Source organism: Chrysoperla carnea, chromosome 1 (genome assembly GCF_905475395.1).
Source record: "Chrysoperla carnea chromosome 1, inChrCarn1.1, whole genome shotgun sequence".
Lineage (NCBI taxonomy): Eukaryota > Metazoa > Arthropoda > Insecta > Neuroptera > Chrysopidae > Chrysoperla > Chrysoperla carnea.
In genome coordinates, this window is record NC_058337.1 from 119,154,503 (window position 1) to 119,166,233 (window position 11,731).

The 11,731-nt window shown below is 29.7% G+C and overlaps 1 protein-coding gene across 1 annotated transcript; it reads right to left on the reverse strand.

The window, feature by feature from the left end:
* Positions 1–4,602: 4,602 nt before the first annotated feature.
* On the reverse strand, positions 4,603–8,957 carry LOC123293935 (homeobox protein bagpipe). Its single transcript, XM_044874944.1, has 4 exons — positions 8,631–8,957; positions 5,328–5,659; positions 4,975–5,190; positions 4,603–4,905 (listed from the first exon to the last, which is right to left on the reverse strand). Exons 1-4 carry the CDS (start codon positions 8,848–8,850, stop codon positions 4,603–4,605), a joined length of 1,071 nt encoding a protein of 356 aa, XP_044730879.1. The 5' UTR covers positions 8,851–8,957.
* Between the last annotated feature and the right edge of the window lie 2,774 nt (positions 8,958–11,731).

Sequence of the window (11,731 nt, forward strand, 5' to 3'; positions counted from 1 at the left end):
AATTGTAGCATTTTTTATTACCTTTCGATTTTATAATAAGTGGCTTACCCGTAAAATGACTCCTTGATCCATAATTTTGCGAAAAACGGAAAATTTAACACTTTATGGAAATAATTGTTTGGGGGGTGTATGGACTGGCTTTGGGGGGTGTTTTTTGCTTTGGCATGAGAAAACTATTTTTAAAAGAGGCCTATATGGTTTAAAGCAAAATTTTTAAGTTTTAACCCCCGCGCTGTAAGGGGGAAGGGGTGTATGAAATAAATGTATCTTAAAAGATTTTAAAAAGAGGTCAAAATAGTTTAAAATGCTAAAGTAACCCAAAATTTTAGATGCTTTTATCAATATAGCACTTTTTACAACATCCACCCCTTCCCCTCCCGCTTTCATATTTTTTGCAAATTCAAAATTTTTATGACGTATAAAGGGGTTTTTGGGGTCGCTGATTTCGAATTTTGCAATAGATTATCAAAAACAATTGTAATATTTTTAGGGGGTGTACTTATTTGGGCCAAAAGTTCGAGATCAGCGACCCCCAAAACCCCTTTATACGTCATAAAAATTTTGAATTTGCAAAAAATATGAAAGCGGGAGGGGAAGGGGTGGATGTTGTAAAAAGTGCTATATTGATAAAAGCATCTAAAATTTTGGGTTACTTTAGCATTTTAAACTATTTTGACCTCTTTTTAAAATCTTTTAAGATACATTTATTTCATACACCCCTTCCCCCTTACAGCGCGGGGGTTAAAACTTAAAAATTTTGCTTTAAACCATATAGGCCTCTTTTAAAAATAGTTTTCTCATGCCAAAGCAAAAAACACCCCCCAAAGCCAGTCCATACACCCCCCAAACAATTATTTCCATAAAGTGTTAAATTTTCCGTTTTTCGCAAAATTATGGATCAAGGAGTCATTTTACGGGTAAGCCACTTATTATAAAATCGAAAGGTAATAAAAAATGCTACAATTTAAAAAAAAAATTTAACCTCGTAGGACAAAATGGCATAAAATGGCAGCCATTTTAAACAATTCCCTAAATTGGAAATTTTGGCCGAACTATTTAACGGATTTCGCTAAAATTTTAACCGAAAGTTGTAAGTAATAAAACCTACTATTGATATTAGTTTCATTAAAATCAATCGAATATTTTTCAAGTTATAGTCAAATGAACTGTTTTACCATATGTATGTATACATATATATATAACTGAGAGGGGAAGGGACGAAACCCCACCAAAAAATTATGAGGAGTAGTTCTTAACATGGACTACAAACCTACCAAATTTAGATATGCACCGATGTCTCCTTTTGCGAATATAAAATAAAAATGATAAAATTTCTGAAAAAAATTTCATTTTTGACGCCATTTTGTTTTTTAAACATGTTGCACCACTCCGGGAAAGTAAAAAATTTCAAAAAATACTTATTTTGATGTGAAAAGAAAAACCCCAAAGTTTCGCTGCTCGAACTTTTAATCCATATAACAGCCTTTTTTTGCTTAGATTTACTCCAGTAATATGAAAATATGAAAAATAAATAACATTTCCCATAATACTTTTTTTCTTCCTTTTAAAATATTATTCTAACTAAAATGAGTAAAAACTTTTTCTAGAGAAAATAATTTCTAAATTATATACTTTCTCTAAAATATTATGATGACTTTATTAAGAAGAATATTCATCATTTTAAATTGTTACCCAATTCATATGTAAATTAGTATGGGAAATTGTTGGCATTGTTGCTACTTACTTACTGTTATATGTATATGTATACCTAGAGATGTAACTCTAGAGTCGAGATAAAATGGGCGTGTTTAACTTTGATGACGAGAAGAACTCTTCTTCATAAGTTGAATAAATTGTGCAAATATTATCTTGACGACAATAGGAATAAAAGTGTTTCAAGAAGTATATTTTAATAAGAATTAGAAACGCGAAGACATCTTTTTACATGAATTAATCTTTTAAATGAGAGATGTTGTAGTCTATTGAGACAATCATGGAAAATTTATTTCCTTCGCCAAGCACCGACAAAAACTAAGATAATTTATTGAGGAAAACCTCACTCAAGAATACAAAGAAAGGTGCAGTTAGTTTATTTTATTAATTTTAAGAAAACTTACTTCCAGCGAAGAATGTTACCCAATTAATACGTCAGTAGCTATTTCTTCGAAATAAAATTTGATTGCTTATGTATGTAAGGTTTGTTTTTGTCGCCCTATTCGCTCAGTTGGTTAAGTCGTAACCAATTCCGCGGTATGCTTAGGGTAGCGGATTCGATTCCCACCGTCGCAACAAAATTAATTTGATTAATAGTTGTGATGTTCTGGTGTAGTGCATGGTATATGCATGGTATCACAATGGGCTCTATAGCCTCTAACCTAACCTAACCTAGCCTATGTAAGGTTTCTCTTAAAAATGTTCGAATAAATGTTGGGTTAATGAAAAGAAAAATAATTATTATTCGAAAATATTCTTCATTATAAGATTCCTAAAATATTTCATGCTATGATCAAATCTTCAAGCCCAAATTTGAGGGATACTGTCTCTCGCTTCACTGTGGGAGTCATTTGCTTCCTTATTATCATATTATATCCTGTATGGTATGAAAGGTATATTAATTTAGGCCTAAGTTTGCAACACTTAAACATATTGATGTTGCGAGCAGAATTTTGGTTTAGGTGTTCATAAACTCATCTAATTAGTCCATATCCGATTATCTGGCCGTCTATCCTTCCGTCGATAAGATAATTGAAAAACAAAAAGAGATATCAGGCTGAAATTTTTTGTAGGGTGCTCAAGAGGGAAAAAGTGAGTTTAAGTTCGTAAATGGGCAACAAAGGTCAATTGGGTCTTGTAAACACCGTTAGAGAAAGAACAAACGTTTGGTGATAAGAAGAAGTGAGATAGAAATTGTCTAACGTTAGTGTTGTACACACACATTAACAGTGTTATACTTACGTGAGTCGACACGGCGCATGTTCTAACGTCCTGCATAAGAAACGGCCAAGAACGTATGTAATGTTATTTTACGCAAAGGAAAGCGTTAAGATTGGGTTAAAAATTTTCGAAAACCTTAAAAAATGGCGGCCATAATTGTGTTGGTTTTTTAAGATTTTCTAATTTATTAAAGATAATACAAGCACTGGCATTCAACACTTTCTATAAAAGGTATCTCAACAATTAACTCAGTCAATTGTTTGTATTCGCTTGTTTTTCATATTCGTTGCCTCATTTCAGCATCTATGCCTATAATATTTAATAGAAAATGATGTCGATGCTGTCTAATTTTATGAATTGTTATAATTTCATTGGAGCCAAAGTTTAGTTTGGGCCGAAAGTATATACAAAGGTCATTTTAATCTATAATGGCTAATAGCTCGTTTTCCAGTTAACCAATCAAAAATAACTCAAACAAAAGTTGCAGAGTTTGATGGGACACATCGTGTTCTGACATCAGATTGGATCTAGTTCTTCGGGTTTCTTTAGCCAATTTAGCCAATTTAGATTCTAAACGGTAAGAGATAAAATAGCACTTAAAATTAGAAAGTTGATGCTCATAAAAAAACTTACATTTTTCATCTAAATTTCTTTTAAGTTTGGACATTTTATGAAAGGGAGAACAAATTAAAATGTAGCTTACCTTCAATTTAGGAAGCATTAAAATGAACCTTTTGTTCCTGAAAATGATATGCTTTAGAAATGAGGTTATAAATGAGTGGTTTAACAAAATTTCGAAGATAGTTTTTTTAGTGATGTCTTTATTCGATAAAATTTAATATGGATACAGTAAAATTTTTCTTCTTTTCTCTATCTAAAATGATAATTCTTTATATTTGTGTGTTTTTAAGTATTTACAAGTTTTATTTTATATATAAATATTGTGATAATTTAAAATTAAAGCTTTTAGTTTTTTAAAAATGAAAAGTTTCTTAGAAATATTATACAAAGTGTATCAAGATCACCGCATTTCAGAGGTATGCACAAGTTATTATTGACATTTAGTAGATACGATTGGCATATAGTTTCACTAAGTAATTTAGCGTTTTATTACTCTAAAATATGAGGCGAATTTCATACACTTGTATATATATTGCACTATCAAATTTGTATTAATTAATGTCTAGTGCCGAGTTTTCATATGATAAATTTTTGTTAAATTATAATATTTTGATCATCTTAAAATTAATTTAAAATTTAGAGTCAGTTTAAAATTGATTGAAAATGAAATTTATATTCAAATGTATACTTTATAAGATTGTGATAGATTAATAATTCTTTTTTCAATACTAATGGGTGATCCAATTTCAGTTTCCTATGCTTGAAACTCTGTAAATTGGAATGCTGTGAATAATTTCGCTTGTTTCAAACGTAAAATATTATATTGAAATATTCCATTTACGATATGAATCCTTTAACTAACGCTCAATCGAAGTGTGCGTTCAGCCAAGGAAACGTCATTGAATCTTTCTAGGGTTTAACATCCGTCAAGTAATAGCGAAAATAATCCCCCCATTCCCGAAACATGTGATTTTTTGTAATGTTGAATAACTTTTTCAATCAATTTCTCTCTATTTCTCTTCCAAAAAAAAACTCGGTAAAATTTTCTTACGTAGATTCATTAATCTGATTCGAACTGATTTGAGGTGCTAATGATGGTTGATCAATTATTGATAATTCTTCATCACTCATTGTCGATTGTTGAGGCGTTGAAACTTCATTCGGTGATGATGTCGATTGATTCAACAATGTACTACTATTCGTTGCCGTCGTGATAGGATGATAACAATTAAAGTATGTAAACGGTAAATGATTGTTGCTGTACTGTTGCTGATATAAATTTATCATTGATTGTTGTAATTTAGATGATTGCTTTAATCCTCCAACAATAGGCGATTGTTGTGATGGTTGCTGTTGATTGAATTGTTGTAAAAATGCTGTTTCATTTTTAATAATTTGTTCATAAATATTTTTATGTGCAAAAAATTCATTTTTTGGGATGATATCATGATATGTGGATAATATTTTTGGATGTAGTTGACTATATTTTTGATGTAGCGAAAATAATGGCATATCATCTTTGACTAAGACTTTTACAGCAACTTTACGTCCGGATTGATTTAGTAAATTGTTTTCTTGTAATTGTAACTGTTTTCGTTTTGTTTTGTAACGACGGTTTTGGTACCAAATTTTTACCTGTAACAAATTAATTTCCATTATCCCTAAGTACGAAAAAACATTGGGAAAAGACTAATCGACTCTAGTTTTAGATCCAAAAATTTCCAATATGATTTAGCCTTGTAGAACTAAAATATAAGCAAAAATAAACTAACCTGTGTTTCTGTCAGTTTTAAACTGTGTGCTAAATCCGCGCGTTCTGGTCCACTTAAATATCGCTGTTGGTTAAATCTTCGCTCCAGTTCGTATACTTGAGCATGAGTAAAAGCAGCTCGTGATCGCTTCTTGCGGTTTCCACTACCGCCTAATGCTGTTGAATTTGTGCTACCATCGATATTACTATTTGTTTCACTTAAATTTGGACTCGGATGACGATTATTATTTGGTATTGAATGATGATGTCGTGGTGAAATTATTGATCCGTTCGATCCAAAATGTTGTGTACTAGATGTAAAAATCGATGGTGATATAGATCCGTCATCTGTTTCTGAAACAATTTAAAGAAGCAACGTTAAAAGTTTAATAAATTTAAAAAATCCAATACTACAAATCGTACGATTTTTTTTGTCTTTTAATCCGAATAAACGTTATTGATTTCCATGATTTTCGAACGAATAAATTTTCATGTTGGTATATATGTTTTCTTCTAGGTTGCTCGATTTACCAACTATTTTTGTTTTACCAATATTTTTGAATGTATATTTTATTGAAAAAATTATGCCAGCTTTGATTTCAAAGAAATTTATTAAACCTTTTCAAATTTTACAAACACTACCCATAAACGTATATGGCAAAAATAATAAGATAAAGATATTTGAACTTGTGACTACTAAGTTCGTATGTTTTAGAATTGGAATCTGAAATCTATTCGGGAATAACTATTCCCGAAGTTTACAACGAATTTAAATGAAAGTTGTTTTAAAATCCACTTCGTATAATTGAAAAGGAATCAATTACTTCTTTTAGTACAAACTATTTGTCCTAAATAATTATTTTTCAATTCATTAATCAAAATGACAAAACATGATTTCGAAAAAAAACCCATTATCATGCAAAAAATACTAAAAACGTAAAAAAATTAAAACGACACACTTTTGTATAAAAAAAAGCAATTATATAAATTGAGTAGTACCTGTAAATACACAATGTTCAACATAATGCAGGGCGAATATTAAAAAAATCCGAATTCCTAAACACATAAACCAATCTGGAATAATGACTTGATACTCAATTCAGAGAAAGTTTTATTTTGACAGGGAATATAATTAGTTCGAATATTAAAAAAATCCGAATTCCTAAACACATAAACCAATCTGGAATAATGACTTGATACTCAATTCAGAGAAAGTTTTATTTTGACAGGGAATATAATTAGTTTTATGAGCTGTTCCAAAACTACCGATTTACTCTTAACGAGCGGGACTTCGTAAATTAACATTTGAAATTATGAGAATTTCCGAATAATATATTGGGAATATGATACCGTCCACTTAATCTCAATTTTTTCACTCTCGTAGTGGGTGATATGGATATGGCGCGTAGTATTAGCGAATAAATGAAAAAGTAAAGTAAGGGTCATTCATGTAACAAACAGCAGAGAAAATTATTTCTCGAATAAAAACAACGAAGATAAAAGTCACCAAACATTTCTTGGTCAAAAGCTATGTCTGATCTCTCTGTCTAATGGTAGTTTAAAATGCAATCCGTATTTCTTGACCGATCTTAATTTTAATTTCACTATTTCCATCTTTTTTACGCTTTATATTTTATTAAGAATTGCGAAAAAAATCATCGATATTCTCTATTTGTTATAAAAACTACTACTATGCATACAGCATATTAGAACACCCTGTAATTTAATTCAAAAATCTGACTATAATTATTAATATATTAAATTAATAACAATATAAGAAGTATATAATCCATTATATTAATGTGCTTTTGATGCTTTATATAATATCTAAAAGCTTTTAAAAGGGTTTTTATAATACATAGTAAACAATACACCCTCTATCATCCCTCACCCCTGGATCAAAAAGCCCTTGATATTCAAACGCGACATTAATACTTATGTTAGATAATATATTAATGTTTTATCATAATTTTACGGTAGCGTTTGGTGAGTAGTTGTTTTTCATTTTTCGAAATGGTACAGACAAGTACCATTTGTATTGTAGGTAATATTATTACCTTTAAGCTAAGAGAGGTTTTTAGGGTCCCGTAACAGATATTTACTCGGTACCAAGAGTCTTTTATATAATATACTACGGAAAATCTCTAAAAAGTTGTATAATATGGAACCTTTATTAACTTAGCCAAACTCGAACTTTATCGTTGTGTTTAAAGAAAAGTCATTAAGAAAACTTTGCTATTATGTAATTTTATTATAATGATAATGACATTTTGATTTTGTACATTATCTAACTTTGAGTGGATGATACTACCGAATGACAAATGTGAAAAAGGGGCATGTAGAACCCTAGAAAAGCCAAGATATACTTTCTATAGAAATTAGAAAGGAAATGTTTTTCTATTTTATGACAAACAAGCTAATCAGAGCAGTAGCCTTGGGCTTACTTTACCGTGGCTCAGTGTCTCAACTTTGATAAAGACAAAATGGAATGGTTTTTTTATTTGCTACTTTATCCGCTAGAAAAACTTTAGGAGACCTCGGATTTTACCTAAACATGTTGTTAGAAAAATTTGGCCCTTTTTTATACGAAATATTCATTCTAAGCCGGCGATTAGAAAAATTATAAAGAAGAGTAAAAAAAGTGTAGTATAAGTTGGTGAGAACAATTTGGCGCAAGGAACATCAGTAATTTTTGCGAATGTTTCAGGAAACTGATTTCAAGAATTAAGAAGTTAAAACGGAAGACTAACCTATTGATATTTAACTTCCCCAGCGACCAAAAAATATAAGGAATTTAAAAATGACAGTACTTGTTGCCATGATTACCTTCTAAAAATTGATTTAGTACTCATAAACATTCAAATCTTGGCAGGGTAATCCAAACACGTCAGTAAAACTTAGATTGGATGAACTTACTTGATGGGATTACAGGTATTTTGGATGTTAATTTTATATTCCACCCGAGGCGAGTGTAATTGCGCTTTAAAATTGAAGATTTTTTGGGATTTAAATAATGAACTAGGCTTTTTTACAAAACATTTTATTTCTGTTGTAATAAAATACGATCAGTTACTACTCTTTTATCAAAATTCTTTGTCGATTAAAAAATAACTTTAGTTTAAAAGCAGTGGAATCACATTTAAGTTCCTTAAGATATTGAAAGCTAAAAGTACTAGTGTTGGCACATACCATACGAAAGCATTTTTATTATCAAAAACAGCAATATTTTTTTTTTCATCCATGGTACACTTTTTCATGAAATCACCCATATAATTTCAACGAATAATCTACGGTAGATAAGTTAAGATAATTCATAGCATATTACCTGAATAACGTCGATGGCCTAATCCCGATATTGTCGTCATATCCAATGCCGTATCTTCACTCGATAAACTTAAATACCGTGATTGCTGTCCAAGATTATCCGAAATATTTTGACGTTTTTTATGTCGATCATTTAATATATCATTAATTGAAAATGGTGTCACGGTCATTGTTGCACCCGAATTTGGCGATAATCGTGAAATCGTTACTTCGTCATTCATAATTGCACAACAAAACACATCCACACTCTAGTTATACACCCACAAATTTAGTGTTCACCCACAAAAGATTTTGGTTATCTCACAAAAACCGCGGGCGCTCGTGTATCGTAACCGCATTCAAAATAAAAATGATTTCAGAAAAAGTCACTTTGCTGTATCCTTTCACAAAAATCTCATAAAACACATGCTTAGAGAATTGTATTATTTTTTCATTACATATACATCACTTAACTACTATATCGTACTCATTCTAATTCTATATTCCTGTTTCATTCTATACGTAAACAAAATTAACGATATCGTTATATCGTTTAATATATCTATCTTTTTTTAACTTATATAAAAATGTATATATGATAAGAATGATATGATTATAGTGAATGTATTTAAAACTCTTTTCGCTCCCCTTTTTCAGTGAAATGAAAATCCACTTTTCGTTTTATGTGTTGTGTATAACCAATCAGAATTGTTGAACAATTTATTATATTAACCAATCCAATTGTAAGCTTTAGTTTGGTTACGTCCAAGGCCAATGTAATGAAGTGGGCTTGTTGAATTTATTTTATTTTATTATGTGATACTATTGTGCTTTACTTATTATCGTTGATATACCTTGGAAAATTATGAAAAATAAAGTTAAATAATTAAAAAAAAAAAAAAAAACTTTTTCAAGACAAACTTGTTTACCACAAAATATTAGAAAATCGTATTTTATCCCCAATGAGTAAATGACCATAAATATTGAAAATATAAAAAAAGCATGACCCTAATTGAGTTTTGAGGGGTTTTTCAACGTTATCTGTTTTTAAATATAGACGCAACTCTTAAAGAAACTCCACAAAAAAAAAATCTAATAACATATTTTTGGCCAAACACACGCTACGATAATACACACCGTTACTCCACCCTACTGTTACTCTAATTCTTACAGTTTCCTCGAACTTTTGCACAATGATGCGAATCGTTCGCTTACTAGGTCCAATAAATTGACCATAAAATTAATTTTATCCCCAAAAAGTTTATGCACAAAAGTTGGCCAATTTAATGGTCATAGTAAGCGGGCGATTCGCATCGTTGTGCAAAACATACTATACAGTTTGTAAACCTTGCAACTTAGTGTACTGTAAATACTTTCATTTTTGTCAAATTTTGTTTTGAAATATTTCTACTACGATTTGAATCGTTTAACTAACGCTCAACGATGCTCAATGCTCAAATTGTTCACTTGTTCTACAGAAATAATAATTCAGTAAGAACTGTTTAGGTATAAACTTTTTGGGGAAAATTTAATTTTTTGGCCAATTTAATGGTCCTAGTAAGCGAACGATTCGCACCAATGTGTAAAACATACTATACACACAGTAACACATAACCATAACACACCATACCAGACAGTACACATTTCCTCTTTGTTTTATACATAAGAACATCCATATGAATATTCTGAACATCGAAATGATGAACTCTTCTTACTTCACATATTTTACATGGCTAACGAGATAGCTTACAATTTGTATTCGAACATTGCAAGCAAAATGAATGATTGTAAGAACATAAAAATCCGATACTCTATAAATAAAACTATCGTTAAATATATATAAAATAATTTAATATTATTATTTATAATCAATCGTTTATAAAATAAATACAATAAATATTTAAAAACATTTGATTTAATTTTAATGTATTATTTTACTTAAGGGTGTATTCATTCTACACATTTTAGTAGACGTAATCGTATTGACTTTAATATACATAATATATTTGTCTACATTAAATTGATATTGACTTAATAAGATCATTTAGTATAGAATTACAATTATTATTTATCAAATTGTTTATTTAGCTTTTATGCTTTTTAGTTTCATGCAGCTTTGCTCACGCAGAAAATTGCTTTTTATTCATTTTCATTGACAAGTTTTTCCCTTTGTAGATCAAATGGGCTATCTAATATTATTCCATTTTATACCTGACAAAAAAAAATATAACGTGATGAAATGTTTCTATGCTATTTTTGATGAAAAATTATTCGGTCATTTTAGGGGCTATCAGTTTTCAAATTATTCTCACCATGCATGAGTTTTATTTCAAAAGTTCCTATGGTAATGATAGATATTAATATAATTTTATGGATGGAAATATAACTCTATGGGTTTTATATATGGTTTACAGAAAAATAAATTCTTTTTTGTTACAAATTGAAATAAGATTCATTAAAAAAATATTATTTGTGCAATTACGTCTTTTAGTTTCATAATTTTTATACCAATTACATATAAACAAATGAAAAATAGCTCTATTTTAAATAGAAAGTGTGATTTATTGTAAACTAGCGACCCGTCTCGGCTTCGCACGACTGCAATGCTGATACTAAATATAATATTATTTGTATAATTAAATACAGAATGTCTTTATATACAAAAATTTGTTTATTGACGACCTCACATTAGGTACTTCTAAAATTATCAGTGTTTCTCTCCCTTAATATGCATGTATTATACACATAAACCTTACTCTTAAGTCACTGTATCACCTCATCAAAATCCGTTGCGTAGTTTTAAAGATCGAAGCATACAGAGGGAAGGTAGAGAAAAATTGTAGAACTTGGAGAAAAAAGAAAGTGTTTGTTGATCGAAATATAATTGATTTCTTTCTTTTAAAATAGAGTTGCAACATTGCACAAAATGTAAGTACATCTCAATCCTAATTAGATTTTCAAAAATTCACACGATTGTGAATAAAGAGAATATATACAGAAAAAAAAATCGTTCTTAACTACTTAGTGGTATATCCTGTGTTCTTGATTTAAGCTATTGAACATATCATAATAAGCATGAATCGAAGCAGCATGTAAACGTTAGTTTTTTAATAAACTATGCTC

Excerpts from the sequence above, each read along its gene's own strand:
- LOC123293935 (XM_044874944.1), bottom strand. The coding sequence starts at position 8,850 with ATGAATGACGAAGTAACGATTTCACGATTATCGCCAAATTCGGGTGCA. Across the intron at positions 5,660-8,630 it reads AGGCCATCGACGTTATTCAG|AAACAGATGACGGATCTATA; the intron begins GTAATATGCTAT and ends AAATTGTTTCAG. Across the intron at positions 5,191-5,327 it reads TAAAACTGACAGAAACACAG|GTAAAAATTTGGTACCAAAA; the intron begins GTTAGTTTATTT and ends AATTTGTTACAG.